Source organism: Aythya ferina (genome assembly GCF_964211825.1).
Source record: "Aythya ferina genome assembly, chromosome: 3".
Lineage (NCBI taxonomy): Eukaryota > Metazoa > Chordata > Aves > Anseriformes > Anatidae > Aythya > Aythya ferina.
The window spans coordinates 28,819,074-28,839,969 of NC_140298.1; the positions used below are offsets into that span (position 1 = coordinate 28,819,074).

General features: G+C 47.3%; 1 protein-coding gene across 1 annotated transcript in view; it reads right to left on the minus strand.

Moving 5' to 3' along the window:
• LOC311434677 (uncharacterized protein) overlaps positions 1-20,896 on the minus strand; it is a gene marked incomplete at its 5' end in the record, with an annotated part of 44,767 nt that overhangs the window by 6,273 nt on the left and 17,598 nt on the right. Inside the window, 2 exons of the mRNA XM_084514998.1 lie at positions 1,272-1,337; positions 10,913-10,949. Of these exons, the coding sequence (XP_084371124.1) occupies positions 1,272-1,337; positions 10,913-10,949 (103 nt within the window). The remainder of the gene's footprint in view (positions 1-1,271; positions 1,338-10,912; positions 10,950-20,896) is intronic.

The window sequence follows — 20,896 nt, forward strand, 5'->3', positions numbered from 1 at the left end:
TCGGCTGTGCATCTTATGACTGAAACTGAAGGAACTGAAGAGAGAGTAAAGGATTAAGAATGTGTTAGTTATCAACTTCTCTTCTGACAAGTTTCTCAATACAACAAGACCCAAAGGCAAGTTGGTATGTGCCATGAAATCTGTAGATATTTATGAAACAGTGAGCAAACCTAAAAAGCTATGTTTTTCAAATGTGACTTAGTAGTTATACAGTGGAGTTACAAAACAGAAAAGATTTGTTTTGGAGACAGTTCGCTTATCTGAAACTTGAGTCAAACTGTTTCTGAAGTGGAAGCAGGGTGGGAGAGAAAAAACAACATGTCAGGAACATACCTGTGCCTCGTCTTTCCTTCCTCTTCTTTTCCAAAACCGAAGTTTTGTCTAAAAGCCACAACCAACCCCTAAAAAAGTTTACTTTGACACCCAAATTCTAAATGTTGGTTGTTTTTTCTAGGAAAGGAGTGTGAACACAATGGAGCATGAAGGAGACTGCAGCTTAAGTGGGGCAGAAGCTTGTGTAAGAGAAGATTAACGCTGGAGAGCTGGCTCGGAAGGGGCTGGAGTAAATCATCTCTCTTCCTCAGAAAATTAAGCGTATGCAAGGAGTAACAGACAGTGACTATGGGAAAACCTGTCAGAACAAAGTAGCAGTCTTCCATTCTCTCCTACCTACAGATGCAGCCAAATGCACAAGAATGGGGTTGGGGGTTGTTCATAAATAGTCTGGCTGCTGTTTGTCAGAGGCAACAGTTGAAATGTCCGTACACAATTGCTACTTTCGCATGTGCTAAAAATGACAATGGCATCCAGTCGCAATGGCCCCGCTGAGAACTGTCGTTCCAAGTCACAGTCATAAAACTACTGGTGGGTGGTCTTCATCTCGCTTGTCCTCATTATCATTTCATTGTGTTTCCGTGGCCCACTGCACCATGGCACTCCCTGCATTTTAAAGCATTTCATTGACGGGGCAGTTTGACATTCATATTTATATGTCCTTGTTGTACTGCAGTGGTTTCTGCTATTCTTGGGATCCAAGCCCTTTGTGAAATGGTGCGAGGAAGATGTGTATTCAAATCTTGGCCCAATGAATTGGGTATTGTCAGGAAATAACAGAAAGTTTTGAGGATTTAAACATCCTGGACACCATCCTGCTGCTGCCGAACGTAAAGGAAGGGCTTTTTCTTGCCAGGGACTGAAAGCAAGGCTGCAAAAGGAAATCAGCTGGGGAGCACATACCTGCCCTTGGGTTCAAGAGCAAACAGCAAACTTACCAGGTTGCAGTGCTAAAGCAAGGCAGTCTGTGCTTTGTCCTCTGCCAGGAATGGACAGAAAAGCTCCTGTTGACTCAAAAAACAGAAAGTTGAAACCCTAATAATATCCCTTTTTATTTCTTAATTCTTGCTTGACATGCAAATCCAAAGCTAAATGAAGCCTATACGCAGCTCAGTCATTGGGCTAAGCTTGAACTGCAAAAGCAAAACATTTGCCAAACCTGTGGAAAATAAAAACAGGAGAGAGTTTGCACAGTAGAAGAGTAACGACTATTGAAACCTGAAGATTTACTTCAATTGTTTTACTTTGTGCTGTTGGCAGACAGCTCCTCTGCGTCAGGAGCTGGGGCAGGAGCAGCGCATTTGTCCCATGGGCAGGACGGCCAGGGGGCACTGTGGAAACTTGACACATGCTGGGCTGCCTTCTCCGAGCTGGAAAGCAGGGTAAAGTGGGCAGGCATAGGAGGTATGAAGGGATTTTGCCATTTTGTGGGGCCAGCGTGTACATAGCTGGCTCACTGTGCGGCAAATACCCCTGCTCTGCATACATCGGGCTGCACTACATGGCTGTTGTGATTTTCCAAGTTTTGCTCGTTCCAGACACACGAAGGAGCAGCTGCTGCTCATGTGTGCATGCAATGTTGCCCAGTGAGGAGTTGAGGATGTGTCTTGGCAAATGGCAAGAGCCTTAAGTTTGCAGGTAAAATGCCATGGAAAGGAAAAGAACAGATAGGCCCAACTAAAAACGAAAGAAGGTGTTTGTTTAAATGTTCCGTGGATGACTGTTCAAAGTAGGGCAAGGCACTGCCTGAAAATCAAACTAAAAAAAGAATAAGAAATCTGGCATGGACTTAGTCCAGATTCTCTTTTAAAAAATCACCCTTGGGCAGGAAGTCAGTGGGTTGCTGTCAGCCCAAAGGCCAGTCTGCCCCTGAAGTGCCCCTTCCTGGAATACAGCTTTTAACATGATCACCTTCAGACACCACTACTGAGAGTGCCGAAATTGGTAGAGGAGCCCTTAGCCCCCTAAGGTCATAATTCCTCCCTTACCCAGAGAGCAGGTCCTTGCAAGAACGAGGTGTGCAGGCATCTGGCATCGCTCTGCCAATGTGCCGCAGTCCTGATCTGCAAGGTTTCAGAGCAGGATTCATCCATCCCCCGTGCTCATTCAGTCCTTGGCCTCCAGCTGCTGGTGCCAAAAATGAGAGCAAGTAGAGCCAAGAGGGATGACAGCTTTTTTGCCATGCTCCTTGGCCCACTAGAAACTGGACGGTGAGACAGCAATAAAGCTGCTGTTCTCAACCATTGCACCTAGATCCGTAGCAAACCACCAGCAGTAACAACTGAATCTGGTACTTTTATGCCTATATAACAATGAGCTGAAATGGAAGAGGTGGCTCTGGACAGGCAGAAGAGGCCAGGACACATCTCTAAGCGGTACGGCAGAGCATCTCTGACATGCTCTATACTCATGGCCTGAGACCCCTGCCCGGTCCTCCTCTGTGAGGTGGGAGTCACGCACAGCAGAGCAGTAGTAACGCTATTTGTTCAAACATTACTTGCCATGGTTGTAGCGCTTCTGTTGGTGAATGATTGATGGGCCAGCCAGAACTGCACTGAGCATATTCGTAACTTTTTGGTATATTTTTGCTTTTGGCTGCCAATGGCTCAGGGTCATGATTTTCATCTTGTGCCTTATTTATGAGCTGTTTGAGCTGACAGTTTCCTACTTGCCATTCACCCCTCATCGTACTGAGTTGGTCACCCAAACCACACAGTACCCCTTCTGTTTCCCTCTGGGTAGGTAAAAGTAGTCAAAGAGAACGGTAAACAAGGAAATACCACCATGAAAACATTCATGTTTTTATGTGGAGATGGGCATTACAAAGAGCAACCAACCACTCCAACAATAGACAACCCTCATTTCCCTAAGCAAATGTCCAGAAGACAGATCATGGAAAGAAAAATCAGATGGAATTTAAACAAATATTCACCAATCCTAGTTTTTAGTGCTTAACCTGTTCTGTTATTGGGATCCTCACCTTTTGGCCATGTAGGAATCTTTTTGGAGATAATATTAGTGTGTATTTTTAATGCTAGTGTGTGATTTCCTGATGAATTCCCTTAGTACTCACACAGGAGAGGGGAGAGGTTCACATTCAAAATCTTAACCAGTTACTTGGTTATTATTTTGATCTGTAATGTGTGCTCTTACCAGACAAAAATCAAATTAACTTTAGACACAGTTCCGACCTACATGCAAAAATGAGACCCGACATTTGAAACTTATTAAGTACTTTAATTTTAAAGGCAAGTCATTTCATGAAACACATGCAGCCTCCTCCCATGCTTAGAGCTGCACAGGTGCTCCAGTCCCTCACCAGACCATAAGCACTGATTGCTCTTTTTAGAGGTGAACCCCTATCTCTCTCCAGACAGCCTGCAAACAAGAACATATAACAGTTTGGCTGTAATTTAACTTTTTTTGTCCCCATTGGTAACAAGAAGGAGGGGAAATGGGGGGGGGAAGGTGCCAGCCATTAGCCTGCATATTTGACATCTTGCCTTGATTCATTTAAGGAAGACTGCAAGAACATAAGACTGCAAGAAAGACTGTTACAAAGAATTGTGAAAAGACGAATCTGGAAAGCAATTGCACAGGAAAGATTGTTATAAATCATGTGCAGAGATTGTCTATAGACTGCAGGGAATTATGGAAAGAAAAGAAACCTTTTTCCTAAATACAGAAAATATAGGTTTAAAAAGAAAAAAAAAATGAAGCAAGGGATACCAGAACACTGCTGCTGTGAATGTTTCATTATGTTTGGTTGGATTTCGTGTAACAGGATGTGTCACTGACATGACTACCTCACTGATATACTACTATCCATAAGGATAAAATTCCATGCAGTGGCATTTTACACTGTGTATAGCAAAGAAAAAAAAAATAGAAATACCCTTTTCATTTTTTTTCTTTTGTCGTTATTAGTATTGGAACATCTGCACGTGGATCCTGCTGCAAACAGGAGAGTTTTTGCTGTGCATTGTCCCCAGTGTCTGGCCGGCTGCTCAGAGGCTGCTCTGCTGCACTGAGAAGCACTCAGCGGGGAAACGGGGTCATGTTGGGAATCGGCACAGCCAGCTGTGACCCAGCTCTGCCCACATCCAGCATTACCCGGGGCCCAGTTGTAGGCGCGGGACGTGTCCTGGTCCCCAAGCGCCATCGCCTGTGTTGCCGTATGCATACTGCAGCAGTATGCCAGCAAGCTCCTTCGGCTCACCCGCTCCCTGCAGCCCCATCCCACCTGACACCTCCAGGAGGCCAGGTCCTCGCACCCCTCCTGCCGCAGGGGGAAGGTTGCTTCCCAGGAAATCAAGCTGCCCAAAGGCCCCATCCCAAGATGACTGGAAGCAGCCCCTCCCCACCCAGCAGGGCACGTGGAAGTACAGGTGCTGGGATCTGGGGTCCAGAAAGGCTCCTTCTAACATGCAAGAAGTCGCCTTGTGTTTTGAAGGCTTAATTTGGTCACTGGGCAGCGCCCCCGGCCATCTGTGCCGAGCGGTATCAGCCCTCGCTGGCTGGGCAGAGGCACTCGGCTCCCCCCCACCTCGCTCACCGCTGACAGCAGCCTGACACCTCCGATTAGCCTCCCCACAGCCCTCTCCCCCCGCACCCTCTCCAGGAGAAGCAGCTTCTGCCAGGGTCCCCAAAACCAGGTGGAAATGTGGCTGGATAGGGTCTGAGCAGCGCCCTCCCCAGCACAGTGCCCTGTCTCTGGCAGGACACAGTGATGGGTGCCAGAGCAGGAGATGCACAGACAACTTCCCTGCTCACCCCCAGCCCTAAGGGGCTGCAGGTTGGAGATGCTGAATGCTGCGTTCACAGCCACAGCTCGTTCGGTACCCACAAATTCCCCCATTTCAAAGATTTTCTTCCAGTCCTAGAGACTCCAAAATTGCACTGAACCTCAGCTTCCAGAAACACCAGCAAGAAACATTTTTTTGTCACACAGAAGTTTTTGGATGTATGCTCAATGTTAGACTGTCACGTCTTCAAAATGATCCCCCTTGAAGGAGGAAAAACCGAGTGCGGGAATGCCTAGGTGGTCTGAAAAAACCCTCGGCACTTTTTTGATACTAGCGGCAGCATTGCATTTCATTCTGGGAAGAATATTCATGGCTAAGCTCTAAGCCTCTGATTTATAATGGAAATACTGATAGATCCAGATCCATTTGCAGATGCTATTATAATGTTTCATCCTGGGGAGGGGAGGGGAGGAGAGGGGGAAGGGAAACAGCCTCCTTCCCTTTTCATTTTAAATATCGGTACACTTTGATATTGGTTTCATGAAGCATTTGGATGGGTCCTTATTCACAAATGAATAAAAATGAGTAAAGTCCTCAGAATCAAAGGTAAGCCAAAACTGGCACCCGTAAGCACAAGGCAACCCAGAGAGCCCATCTGCAGCCAAACCATGCAGCAGACCCAGACACAGCTTAAAGGCTGGCAACAAGACCGCCTGCAGAATCTGCCAAGGAGCCAGATGCTGTTGCTTCCCAAGCTTGGCATGAGGGTTCCTGATTGCCATCCAACAAAGAGGAAAAAGAGGAATGATATAATGTGGTGGGATAAAACACATCCCACCTCAACCTCCTTTATTGCTCATTGAAAAAAATCGTGGAAGATACTATTGGAAATGTATCATTGTTTTCAGAAATACATACATTAGCCACAACAATGGCCTTGCCAAATGGGAGAAGTAGTAGCTATTTAAATGTATGTGCCATTTGAAAAAAAATTAGATCTTCATATGCTGTGTTTTGGGTATGGATGTCTTTGTGTCTTTTGTTAACTGTTACAGTGATAACCACTAAAATGAATACAAGTGTGGCAAAAAGCTTCCAGATTTTTACAGTAATATTTCAAAATCCCTTGTCTCCGCACAGCTGTCTAGATCAGATAGATCACAGTGATGGCTACTGAATGTAAAGAAGCTAGGTTTGTAAAAGGTGCTGCACAGAAATAAATAATAATAATAATAATAAAAATCTGTAAATAAAGATATGTGTAGAGAAAGACATTATGAAACAAAAAATATGTTGAGGCATTATACAGATAAGGGCTCTGCTCTTCCACAGAGTTACACAGCTCTGTATTCATGTAACTCGATTTCATTGGCATTGCACCCAAGGGAAACTGGAGTAATACTGTGAAGAATTTGGACCAGGCAATATAAAAAGAAGTCATGGGGCTTGTACACCTGAGGATCTATAAAGAGATGTGGGCACCATCACGTATGGTAGGAGGAAGCAAAATAAATGGCAAAGCAGATGTAAAATAATATGCTGCAGGTAGGTAAAGAAATAGGAAGCAGTAAAACAGTGGTGTAAAAGAAGAAATAAGAAACTAGTGTTAGAATTATCTGAATAACAGCAACTGTTATCTTTATTCTTATACTCTTCACCATCATCTAATATTTTGGAAAATACCAAGTGCTTCCACAAATGGTATTTCAGGGAAACACAAACATATTCTTAAATTCAAGTAAAATTTGCTAGAGAATCTCATCTGAAACCAATTCATCAGAACATGGTGGACAAATCCATCAAATTATTTCCAACACTATCTGTTTTAGAACATGCAGAAGACTCAGACACCTGTTAAAAAAGGGGCTTCCTATAAAATTGAGGGCAAAGAATCCTCTGTTATTTAATAGCACAGCTGAGGAGACTCAGCTAAGCCTGTAGACCAGTGCACAGGGTATTGTCTGAAGGGGGCTGTGGTGTGGCTTCACATCTCTTCTGTACACGGGAGAAATATTGAATGTCAAACCTGAGCCCTCCATGCCAACAAGGCTGCTCTAGCTGCTGAGATGCTGGCTCACAGAAGCACTTCCAGTCCATTCCATGATTCCAACTTTTACCACTTTTCATTATTATACTTGACTTTCGTTACTATTTTATTGTAATTATTATGACTTAGAAAGTTGTTCTATTTTCTTCACATGAATCAGATCACTTTTAGATTTTCTTTTTTAATTCTAGTCTGGTTTTGGTCAGTCTAATCTGTTTTATTTTTTTATCCAATACAATTATTCATACTTCCAATGCACACATGAAGTCACACAGTCCTTCCTACAATGTTTTCAACAGATGAAGTTGAAAATACGTGGTGGACTATGAGGTATGTAAATATATTTGTAGTCCAAGAATATGAAATAGTGAGAAGTATATTGTAAAGTGTTATATACTAAAAGAAATAAGGTTGTTCTTGGTGCATATCCCTAAGTTTCAAATACATATTTATATTTATAGAGTGCTAGATGCGATAAATTTATTATATGTGTAAAATCTCCACTGTTAAGAATTTCAGTGACAACCACATTTATGCACTGGAAAGTGGAGAAATGTGATACCATGAGAAGGTGTATCTGAAATGGTTTCTTTCACCTTTGCGAGCCACTGAGAAATGTTTCCCTTTCTGGAAATGGGCATTTAAGACTAGTAACAAGGAAGGCTTTGGTTTGAATGGCCACCATGGATTTTTATAGCTGACCACTCCTGGGTAGGTAGCCTAAAAAGTCGGTATTACAATGCATTTGTGTCTTGCTCAATGTAACTCTCTTCTTAGGGGACAACATTGCTTATTGCAGCAATATCATATCATGATGTCGTATCATACCATGAATTACAGAAAACACGGGCACTAAGGAGCACTAAAGCATAGGCCAAGATTTCTATTCTAAAACCTTTGTTATATCCTAACGTGTCTGAACATTCACCACTGGAGGTAATATTTTCCATGATGCTTAGCTGTCCCTGGCTGATAATTACGGTTCCTATTCTGATAAGTTTTAGAAAAATAAAAATAATAATAATAATAATTAAAAAATCCTTCCTTGAAAAAGGGCCTTCTCTTGAGAAGTAAATTCTTACAGGGAGTTGACTGTCTGAGGACTCCTTTTCTGTGAGAGAAGGAGTAGGGCAGAAATGCCCATTCCCTGAGATTTGACCATGGGATGGACCATCAGCCACATGCGGCCAACTCTGACCACATTACAGCCTTGAAAAGGCCAGGCTGGTCATGTCCAGCAGAGGCAGTCTGGGGACCAGCACCTCAGTCCACTGGGCAACCTGAGCAGGCGTCGCCTTGGGGTGCAGCACCTGTGTCCGGCTCCTTGCCCTGCCCACCCCTGGCGTGTGGCTGCTGTGTCAGCACCATCGTGACTCTGGGAGATTGCCTTGGCCCCGTAACATGGCCGGTGCCACTGTGGGTCCTCACACTGAGGATGTCTTGGCTGGCAGGGCACCTGCAGAGCTGGCGGCCGCCCAGCTCCCTGCTGGTGGGCAGCAGCTGCGGCTGAGGGGGCTGGCGGGGCTGGCACTGAGTGGCAGGGGCACCCCGAGGGGCCCCGTCCCCATGAGCAGGCTCGGGGTTGTTAACAGCTTCCCTGGAAGCCATGCTGGGGCCGGGGCCAGGGCAGGCAGCCAGCCCAGCATCCCAGGAGGCTTCCTCAGCTCTCCTCGCCCACCTCTTGTGCTCCATCCAGTGGTGATGAGCCACCTCGGAGCCTGCAGGCGTTGATGATGAGGACAGGGGGGTTGGGGTAGCCCCAGGTCCCCCCGGGGGCACATGGGGCCCCTCTGGGTCACTGTCACCCCACAGAGGATGGCTGACCAGGACCCCATCACCACCTACACTGGGCCAAGGCCTGAGCCCAGGGTGCCAACTCCTTGGGTGCTCACCATGCAGGGCACCATTTGGCCCTGTATGATTTGCCAGGGATTTTACTTCTTCTTCCTTTTTTTTTTTTTTCTTTGACATTGATGTCTCTTTTATCAATGCTAAGCTCCTAAAATCTGCAATCTTACCATAATTTTTGTGTTTCCTAATGGAGAAACGCACTGTCCTGGCAGCAAGGGACCAGCTGTGAAGGCTGAGACTGACACCCCCTCCCCGCTCTGTCCTCTCTTACCTGAGGTGTTTCAGATAAAAATAAACAAGAGCAAGTGCTTCCACTTCCTGGGAGCAGAGCCGGCAGGGCTGCAGCTCGCTGGAGGAGAGCAGCTCAGACCTGAAAAGCTTTCTTCTCTGTTGGGATCACAGCTTGAGCGTAGGCTTGTTGTGTCGGAATGGGCCTACTGTACCCAAACATCTGAGCTTTCTCCAGCTCCGAGAGGAACATTTTATACTCATTATACATGCAGCAGAATTTCAAAATATGTCCCTGGGACCAGAATGCAGGAGGAGGACATTAAAGGTTAGGAGGTAGTAGGGGAAAAGCAAAAGGAATGAGTAATCTGGAGTTGCCTGATAACCATTTGAGGCTTAGCCAGAATTAACCACACCAAGCTATCGTGAAAGGGAGAAATGTGCTCCTTGACGTATTGTTAACAAAGAGAGGATTTTATTGCTTTAGCTACCTTTTAAAAGTAGAAAGCAAAGGATCAGCTCCACATCCCAGGTTTCAAAATGTTATGATCTAAGCGCAGAATTCATCACTGCCACCACTAAGAGATCATACATCCTGGAGTGTCATGAGCCATCCGTGATTTGTGTCATTGCAGAGGATGATAAATCACTGCTAAAGACATAACAAGCAGCATCATCACTGCAACACAATAGATCATGATGCATCAAGATCTTTGCTAAAATATTATTTACAGTTAGCAGGGGCTTGGAATGGCAAAGCAGAAGCCAATATTAATCTTGCCTGTATTGTGCCTTTGTGCACACTAACAGCCCTGCCCTGGGAAAAATGGGGTCTGTAACTTCCACTGAGGCAATAACCACCAGTTGTATACACTGTGTCTGAAAGGGATTAAGTATAGATATATTTTTATGGAGGAAAGAAATGATGGCGAGACCAAGTAAAGTCCCATCTTTCAGACCTTTGGGATCTCAGTGATTACACTGTTTAGAACCCATTTGTAAATGCAGGCATGTAAAAGTCCGCATTTCTTACAGCAATGATAGAGAAAGAACTTTATCTTAAATGTTGAGGGGAAAAGGGACTTACTGGTGTTCAAAACAGCTCTAAAGGTCTGGAAAAGTCTCATAATTTCTTCCAGCTCTCATAACATACAGCACGTGCAGACTGAAACAAATTAACTTAGCTTTACTCCTAAAACCACTTTGGGAATCACTTGTAGAGAGGTGCTAGATAAAAAACAACACAGATGCTAAATAAATAAATAAATAAATAAATAAATAAGTCTGACCAAAGTAATGTTTGAGGATTTTTTTTTTTTTTTGCCTTAAAATAAAATTATATTAAAACACACACACACAAACAAAAAACATTAAAATCAGACGAATCAAAATTCTGAATACTGCTACCATCTAATTTTATAGTAGACTCTCTGGAAACACTCTGGCTCTGTCAATCCAGACAAGTGTTTCTGAGACGCTGGGGACTGTGAATTATTTCTCTTTCTTATGCAGGACATTGCTGATTTAGGTCACATCAACGGGACTAACAGTTCCATTTAAAGAAATGCTGAGATGAGTAAAAAGTTTTTTAAAAAAAGGCTTCCTGTTAGAAGGAAATCTGCATTTCCAAGCTGCTGATGACCTTTTTGACAACAACAACAAAAAAAACACTAATGCTTTACCAGAGTCCCCTGAGCTCCAGCCTTACCGTGTCAATGCAGGAATATTATCCACCTCCTGCCATCCTAAAGACAAAAGACAGAAGGAAAGTGCCTTTCAGTCTTATATCAGTTACTCATCATGTGTTTGCCTTATGATGTGAAGCTGAGCCCTCCCACAGACTTTAATTGAGTTAAATCATTGCCAGAGCCTTCCAGGCTGCGAGAGCGCACCCTTGGATGCACGCATTTCTGATTAGGCATGTGACCAGGGACACGCTCCCAGGACAACCGGGAAGCAAGCCACCTACCTGGGAGCTCCAGATATTTCCATCAACTATATTTCACTTGGACATTTTCTTCCCGTTTAGATGATCATCAAAGTTGGGGAGGGGAATAGGGAGGAGCTGTGAGCAATTTACTGGAATATGTACAAGCATTCCCCAGATTTTCCATCCTCCTCCTTAATTGGATATTATCCCTCATTAATGACTCTGTCAGAGCCTGTACAGTACTAATTGTCTGTGGTTCCTCTATCTTTCCCTCTCCTCTCCCCTTCTAGTGATTCATCTTTTGTTCGAGCTCATGAAGTTTAATTTCTGTTCCCCTCACCGAGATGGGAAGCGCGTCCAACTTTTGTTCCACCAAAGTGCTCGGAGCCTGGCATCACCTCCCGGGACTCATTCTGCAGGCACAGGGGAAGACCCACAGCCTCCTGTCTGCTGCATTGCCGGTCACCAAAGCACAGCTCTGCTGGCTGTCTGGCATGGCCTGGCGTAGCAGCGAGCCTGCAGCCACCTCACACCCCCACAAGACCCCTTCTTCACTCCCCAGGCAGGTGGGAATGCAGAAGCAGAGCCAGAGCTCACCGCCGCCTTTCACCAAAAGCAGGAGGGTGGGCATTTGCTGCGTGTCACCCCCATTTATCTTGTGAGGGGCTTGTGTTCTTTCACAGCAAAACAGCTAATCCCAGAAGAACAAACAAACAAACAAAACTTAATTTAAGCGCCTATTAATCAAGGGCTGACGTGAAAAATGAATGGTTTTGAACAGCTGAGTTATTTTGCACTGTCGCCTGCTGTGGTAAGCTTTCTGCCTGGTTTTGGCCTTTTTTTTTTTTCCGTCTGGGTACTTTGCTAGGATATTTTAGGTCAGTTTATTTAAAGCATTAGGACTGGCAAAGCTTCCACCAGTGCTGGTGAGCCCCGTGACATAGCTCTGGGTGCAAACAGCCCCTCCTGACTTACAGTCCGCGTGGTGCCGTTCGGGTGTGGAGCTGCTGTGGAGGTGTTCGTGGGCACATGGGGCAGCTGGCAGTGGGCCGGCTGTCACCTCCACACAGCCCCACACAGCAGGGCACCTCACCTTCTTGGACCTCACCTGGGATTTCTGCCCTGCCCGTGGAGCACAGCCCTCCTTGCCCCTCTGCTTTTGTGCTCTGGGTGCTGGAGAAGAAGTCTGGGCTGTGGGGGTGTGGGGGAACCTTTGCTAATGTCTCCAGCAGAGTTAAAATCTCACGACCTGCTTTTTGCTGTTCTGGAGGCCTGCTAGCAGGAGTCACTTACATATTGCCCATGTACACTTTTTCCCTTTCCTGTAACTCACAACCAGGGACTGGCCTGTCAACACAGAGAGGCACGGGTACAGAGAGCATGATCTTTTAACCATTGCTGCTTAGGGAAACCTCACTTTCCAACCAGTATCAGATGACTTGAAACCAATTCTTCAGGAAGACCTTCCATAAAGAGAGATTATTACGTGAACAAAAGATCAACTCTTCTAAAAAAGAACTGCAGTATAAGCCTCTGCTAGCCAAACTGGCCGTGCTGAGGTGAAGGTGAGACATTTGTCCAGGGAGCTATAGGCTGTTCTCCAGCCATCGAGTCGGCCCCAAGAGGCCCCATTTCCAGGTCACCCCAGGACACTGGTGAACAGGCTGGCTCCCGCCCGGGGCCGCACGTTTCTGGCAGGCCTGGATGTCAGGCAGTCCCGTGAGCACCCCATGACCATCTCCATCCTCCTCGCCACTGCCAAGGTCAGCTCTGCCCAGGCCACAGGCACAACCTGCCACCTGCCTCTGGTCCTCAGAGGGATGTGCCCCAACACGGCTGCTGCCCCTGCCCTGGTGTCCAGCACTACCCTCCTGGGCCTTCCTCCTCCCCTCCAGCCCTGTCCATGTAGCACCGCTGCATCCAGGGCACTGCAGCTGCTGGGACTGCATCCCACTGGGAGCTGTTTGCTCACCAGCCTCTTGTTCTTAGGATGGTAGCATCTGGGATGATTGTTTTTCTTTTGTCTGTCTCAGAATTGGATGCCACTTATTCTCCTGGAGACAAAATACAGGAAGCCAGACCTTCCTCTCGTGCACACCTATGCTGCTTAAGACAACTGGACCAGGAGTGTTTCCTGGTCCCATCCTGAGAAATATAGGACAGCAGTGACTACATGATGGTTAGAGACTCTGCTATAAGGTCTGACCCATTTCTGTCCTCTAAAAGCAATATAACATCTGTTCGCAGTATTTCTGTGTGCCATTTAAGAAATACCTCTGAAAAAGCACCACTAATTCATGCCCTGTCCACTTCTGAATTGTATTTTTGCAGCTCCTACTTTATATAAGCTTGGGGATAAATCTTATACAAACTAAAACTTACACAGAAGATTATCCTGGGGATAGGTTCTGTAGCCAAATGGACCTGTGGCAGTGAAATCTTAGATCAGTCTGACCATCTTGCAATGCCTGGTGTGAGTAAGTGGGAATAAATGTTAGTTGCTCTGTGCTTAGGTATCCCTACAGAGCAGCAGCTTTTTGGAGGACCTTGCACAGTCAGGAGGGAAAGGGATTTGGCCCCATCTATTGGGGTGCCCCAAAGGGAGACAGCAAAGTCCTGCTGCCCCCATGGAGGCACAGTGGGTCCTCCATTTCATCCCAGGGTTCTGGGAGACCTGGCTCTTGGAGGTGCTGGCTGTTGCTAAAAGTCTTCTCCAGTCCCTGACCGAGATGTTCTTGTTCTGCAGATATTATCTGCCAGTAAATATTCCTCTAATCTGAGAGCCATCAAAAATGCTGGCTCCACTTATTTTAGAGTCCATCTTTGACCTTTACCGCTGTGAAATACATCTACTGATATTCCACCAGAGGCTATAAAACATCTGGCCTGACTGTGCACCAAATAGCTGGAATTTTCTATCCATTTCAGCCTGTGGCATTGACCCCAAACAGCAATTTATCTGCAGCATTTCTGAGTCCCTTGGAACCTGTGGAGCCCATGATGCCGGGAGCAGCATCGATGTGCCAAGCAAACTAAGCCTGCATCTGGGGGAATGGAGAAATCCTGATTTTGAAGGAAGATAGCTCCTACCTAGCATGATATAGCAGCCTTCAGGCAGGGTGAGGAGGCTGAAGGATGCTCCAGGTGTACTTGTGGATGATGAGGCAACTTGCCCCCTGCCCTTCAGCACACCCGCCTGCATGCAGCAGCACTGCTGGGTGGCAGAGCAGTCAGAAAAGGCTGAAGAAATGTGGACAGTCTGGAAGGGTGGTGGCAGCCCCTGCTTCAGAGGCTGCAAAAGACACACCTGCCCCTGTCCCAGTGCAGGGCAGCACCCACATCTGCCGGGGTGAGGACCAGCAGCCTGCTCCCTGCCCCACGTTTCTGGCTCTGTCCATCCCTCAGTCCCTCCACCACAGCCCGTGGGGCTGCCAGAGGGTGAGATGGGAGAGGGCTGGCCATCATTTCAAGGTAACTTCCTTGGGCAGCAAACAACACCTTCACCTTGTGTTTCTTTGGCTGGGCTGCCAGGAAGGTCAGCTGCCCAGGAGCGTTTCTGGTGGTGGCATCCAGGCTGGCAAGGCACTGCAGTATCTGCGATTGCACATCTAATTCATTGTGTTTTCTGCTACAGATGAATAGACAAAAGACCTTCCAGGCGGGAGGGGGGGCCTGCTCCACCAGAATTGGGATTTTTCACTGTCAGCCAAGCAGAGGATCCAAACTCCAACAATGAGCTCCCTGCTCCAGCTGAAAAACATTTATAACCTCTCCAAGCAGAGCTCTGGCAGGGCGATACAAACTGTGAGCTCCACAAGCTAATGACCTTGAAAGTATCCATTTATCTTGGCCTTTCCCCCCAGCTTGAGATGCCACAGAAAATGTGAGGCTTTCTTTCTTCTCCTTTCCTTCTACTTTTTTTTTTTTTCTTTCTTTCTTTTTGAGCAGGAGGGATGGATATTCACAGAACGCAGATGACATGGAAACTGCTTGGTTTCACCTCTCTGGCCGGAGCTCAGGGCTGAAATCCCAGCAAAAACCCAGCACAGGGGTGACCATCCCTCCTTAGTCCAGGTTCACCAAGAGGGACATCCACGGTGAATAACAATACTGCTCTGCCCCTTACCTGACTGTCCCCACTGCCTGCTCCTTCACTAGTCTTCCTAAATAAAACAGTATTTATAACCACAATGTCCAATCCTTTGAGCCCATTGTTCTCTGTCTTGGTGTGCTGTGACAACCTGCACCACATTAAAATCCAGGAAACATGCTAGAAATGTCCCTCAGACAAATGGAGCTGGTGCACAGTAAATGGTATTTCCTCAGGGAGAGCAGCAACTCCCTGGAGAGTTTTACTTTTCAAAGTCAGTATCTGTTTTCTATGCATTGCCACTGTATAGAAACCACTAGCTGGCACAGCAGGGTGCTCCCTTTCTTATGGGATATATGACTTGGGTGTAAAATAATCCCTTTTCATTTCCTTTGGCACTCAGTACAGACAGCTGAAAGTGAAAAGGAAAGTCACACAAAGCAGCTGACGGACATGGGCAGAAGCTGCTACTAAGAAACATCCTTCCAGTTACAGAAAAAAAAAAATAAATCTGATATGCCAAGATGTTTTCTGGCTGCTGCATGTTCTAGCCCTCATACAGATGTGGTGGGAGCCGACAGCTCCGTGTGCAGCTCGCCCGAGCTGGCTGCTGCGCTGCAGATGCTCCAGCGCCTGTGGGCTGGGACCTGGCGCTCACCTTTGATCCCCGTCGGCATCACGGGCTGTGTGCTGGGACCAGCATTTGGGCTCCAGAGAGAATGTGCTGGCTGCTGCCTTTGAAGCTGTGGAAGCGAGCACCAGCTCGTGTTTCCATTTTAGGCATACGTGTAATGTACATCTTTGCTTACTGGACACTCTGGGACGCAATCCAGCCTCAGGAATTCTTGGCTTCCCGCTGGGTTTTGATGACTTTATAAGAGGTGGTTTTGCACTGAAGAGGTCCGCAGTAGTCATCTCCTGACTCCCTGCCAGCAGGATGGAGGCTCACACGGTGACTCGAAGAACCGAATTTTCGCTCCAGAAGATGCACCCAGGTGGGTGCTGAGCACCCAGAGCTGGTGCTGGCACCCACCCGGTGCCATCACTGGAGCTGTGGCTGTGGATCGGGCACAGCAAGGACACGGGGCTCAGTGTGACTGTGCCCCACAGGCAAAGGCTGCCCCATGGCCCCAGGGGCCAGATCTGGGCTTTTTGGCAGGGTGGGGAGACTGAGCGAATCCCTAGTACAGCCACCCTTCAAGCACCCTGTCTGTGGGGAAATGTTTGGTGAAATCACGTACAGCACCTGCCTGGCTCCTCGGGCTCCCAGCTCTGGAACAAAGCAGGGCTCGCCTCACCTGAAGAAGAAGGCTCTTTGGAAAGCCGTCACTTCTAAACACACCAGGTAGAGCTCTGCTGGGTGAAGGACTGCCATTGAAAGTGACGGTGTAATTCCCACCCTGTGGCTGCCGGTGAGATGCTTTGGAGCTCCTGGCCTCAGCCTGGCTCCCAGGGAGCAAACCCAACCCCACAGAGCACCCACATCACACCAGATCAGCAAGGAACTTGGGCGCCAGCTGTAAGCCAGTGATGGGAGGTCGGTCGGCATTCAGCGTACCACTCGCACAATGAGATCACATTCAGCCTGAATACAGCTATCAGAGTCTGGCTGCTTAAAAATACCTTTGTGATACACGGCTTTAATTATTTCTTTAAAAAACAAAAATCCCTGCACAGAGAAGGAAATGTCAAAGCCTTTTCAAAGCTCGTTAACACAGTGAATAAGAAGCCAGCGATGATTTACATAACAGAGATATACATACGTATGTATACGTGCGTGTACATTTGCATGAAAAGCATTTGCAGAGCATTCTAAAAATAGGAGACATTTCAGAGTTTTTTGGGGGCAAATAAATCTTTACTCGATTTACTGTTTTATTACTTCCCTCTAAATTAATCGTTTAAATTAAAATCCAGTCCTTTGGCCTCATACAACATGCAACGCAATGAACCACAGACTTTCCCCCAAATACCTCGCTCTAATTCCTCCCTTGCAGGCACAACCACGCACACCCGGTGCTACAGGGATGGAGGTAAGTAAAGGAGAGATGTCTTTGTGCTCTGGCGGTTCTCCTAAGCTGAAACTCAACCTTTAATTTGGAGGCCAATTTTTTTCCGTGGAAGGTAGAAAAGCTGTAGCGCTCCCCTCTGAAATACTATTTTCACATGAAGATATTTGGATGTTTGATGTACGAAAGCAGGAAAGGGAGGAGGTTAGATACCAGCCCTTGTGAACTGTATGCTCCAAATCCTTGAAAGGGTGCTTAACCCAAATCTCAGGCGTACCCTTGCTGACTCGGGGGAACAGCTCCCATACTTCACACTAAGCGTGTGCTTAACTGCTCCTCTGGGTCAAGGCCCCAATTAGCAGACCAAGATCTAATTTTATTCTCGGTTACAGCTGCATAAGACTATATTAAGCAAATCAGTTTGTACAAGTAAAAAAAAATTAGATTAAAATTTGGCTCAGGATAGAAACGGAGAGCATGACACAGAAAAAGGTATTTTGTTGTTGGATGCTGCTGCCTCTGTTACATATTTTTGCTCTCTGACAGCTCTTTGTCCTCCTATAATGTCTCTGCTTCAACCTCTCCCCATTCAGATCAGTCTTTCTAATTGCTTCTGCAAAGCAGCCTCTCAACAGAAAGTGCTTGCATACCAGTAAGTTAACACCGCACACCAGAATCCCCCGGTTTTTAAAACAAAGCCTGCTGGCTAAAATCTATGTGAACACATAGATAAAACCAGTGTCCACAAGTTAAACCCACAGCTATGCCCATGAGTAACCACGTTGGGCTATCTCTGTAACCTCTGTTTCTTCACCCTTCCCATCTCTCCAAGCTGTTTAGACCTTGACCCTGTTGGGACCTCAGCCCAGGGCTGATGTTACTCAGAGGTCGAGACCATTGACTTTGGCTTAGCTAAAGTGTGTTCTCCACATCCCACTTTGTACAGATTTACACTAAATTATCCACTCATTGCTAGAGGTGTGTTTTGGTGTTTCCCTGAATGAGACAGACTTAAATATGAACTGAAGGTTTTCTTTCAGTGCCTTCTCCACCCAAGGTGCAAGAAGCTCAGATGACCAGCCCTTAACCTGTGTACCCTTGGACAGGCAGCTGGCTTCAAAATGCCTCGCACACTGCTGGATCCACAAAAAACAGCTAGTACTGGTGTGCTTGGTTCGCCCATCACATGCACCTGTAAAAAATCAGGGACAAATGCAGCAGAGATCAATATGGGCAAATGGTGCATGCAACCAGGGAATGCGGCTCCCGTGCTCCCGGCTTTTGCATCTGCCCTGGGGGTACTGCGGGGTGCCATCCTGCAAATGGCCATGCCAAAACCATGGCAAGACACCAGGCATGTGGGAGCCTCCCCCCAGCACAACCAGGCCACCGGGTTTGGCCAAGGGCCCCAGAGGCTTGGGGCTGGCGTTGGGCAAGCATCCAGAAGCTGGTAACACCCAACGCGGCGACAAACAGATGCCTGCGCTCCTAAGGCGGTTCAGAGTGAATGAATGCACAATTCACAGCAAACACATGGTTTACCCCAATCTCTAGCAGCAGCCACTCCATTTTTCAAAAATACGGTTTCATCTGCATACAAGGAAAGTAAGAAAAAGCAGCATGGATGGAGGCACATTTGGAGAACACCAGAGCTTATCTAAAGCACTGCCAGGTACTGGGGTCAGTCCTGGCTGGCTGTCCCCAGGCAGGGAGGACAATCAACAAAGAGTTTAAATTTTATTAAGTGCAGCTATTTTTTTCTGTTACTTTTTTATTTATTTATTTGGCAAATGGCTGTAGTGGTTCTGATATGCAATGTAAAATAGAGGGTTTGTAGAATCACTGGTAGGACAGCGTCGATGTGGCAAGCCAAAAGTTTGAAGAAAAATCCATGCATGCAGGCTCCTAAATATGGATCTACACGGTTATTTTCAGCCAGAGTCTTGCACATCCATAGCTCTGGGTTAGAAAAAGACAAGCCCCAGGTGAAATGCGTCTGGGGGCTCTCTGCCATCTGATGGGAAGGAAGACCCCTGTCACACAGTCATCTGTATGACCTACTTGCTGCTAAGGAATTGTCCAGGACTCACATAACAGCTCCAAACTCAGGCACATTCCTCGAGCTGTGTGAGGAAGCTTGCACATTGCCTGACCACATTATATCTGCCTCTAGGCAGTGTTATCACTCCTTCCCTTCCATATGCTTAAGCAGAATTTTTACAAAAATAAATGAAATACATATGTACATTATGCAAAGAGTGTTCTTGAGCCGTGCTATATTTGGTTTTGCATGATACGTATCCAGCGTGTAGACCATTGGCACTCAGTTTTTAACTGTTAGAGATAAGCAGAGTCACAGCAAGCTACAAAAGAGTGTAAAATATGCGGGGCCTGATCCTCCGGCTGACGGAGGCCCCTTTACATCACTCTGGCACCGTGCTGGAGCCTAAAAGCAAGTGCACATGTGACTGGAATCCACTCTGAGGCCCTTTTATACTGCCAAAAGAGCTTAAAGTTGCCTGCATTCAAATGAGACTCGGATGCCTGTAGCACAAGCCAGTAGCCGTAATTAAAAGCTTCGTTAGCACGGCTGCCCATCTGCCCCCGGAGGAGCGGGAGCGCCGTCCCGGGACGGGCACAGCAGGTCAGGCCTGGCAGTGCCCCCACGCTGGGGACATGGGGACGGGCTGAGGGGGACAGGGCACGAGGAGGAGCTTCACACTTATCCCAGCTGGTCCTGCACAGACCAGGATCTGCACCACCCACAGCTTTCTCTCCAGGGCTGCTTTTCTGTGCACCAAGCACCAGCAAGGAGCAATGTGTGTGTACGTGCCCAGGTACACCTGCCCCTGGTGGCAGTCACCCAGTGCAAGCCAGGGCAGCACAGACGTGCTCTGCCTCACCTCGCTCCCCATGCAGAGCTCACTCCTTGGCCTGGGTCGGATCCTGATGCCCACATGAGTCCCATCTTCTGTCCTGGCCCTGCCTCCCCGCTACTCACCCAAGGACCTGGGCACGTCTACGGGTGCAGCCAGGAGGGAAACCTGGGCTTCTGGCCCAGGACCACCAGTTCATGGCTCCCTCCTGCAATAAAAGAAAGTTCTCTTACATCTGAAGTGCTGGGGGAAAGGATTTTTTTAATATATATATATTTTTTTCAATCTCCAAAGTCACATGGCCAGACTATTTTAAACATTCCTGGCTATTCCCCCATGCACCAGCTCCCTTGGCTGGCACCGGGGTATTCTCGAAGCTCGGGTAGGAGAGTAAACTCTGCATGTATAATTTATCCATTGTAAAGGATGCAAAATCTACTGGGAACAGGAGGGGATAAGAAAGAGTGAAGACACTTGTGGATGCCAAGAATTCCAAGTGCCAGACCTTGCTAGCTCTCTTCCAAAATGGAGGGTCCTACACGGCTTGTGTTCAGCTAGAGCTGAACCCAGCCCTGCCTGCTGTGTTGAGATTTGGCAGCCGGCGCCTCTCCATTGTTGCCACCTCGCATCCAGGCGGCGGTGCCAAGGCTCCGGCTGCAGCCCCCGGCACGGCGTGCGCCGGTGCCGCGCTCTCTGGCTGCTGCAGCTCTGCCGGGGACACCGGGACGCCAGGGGACAGCCACCGCCCGGCGAGCCTCGGCCAGCCCCGCGTGCTCCCCGTGACAGA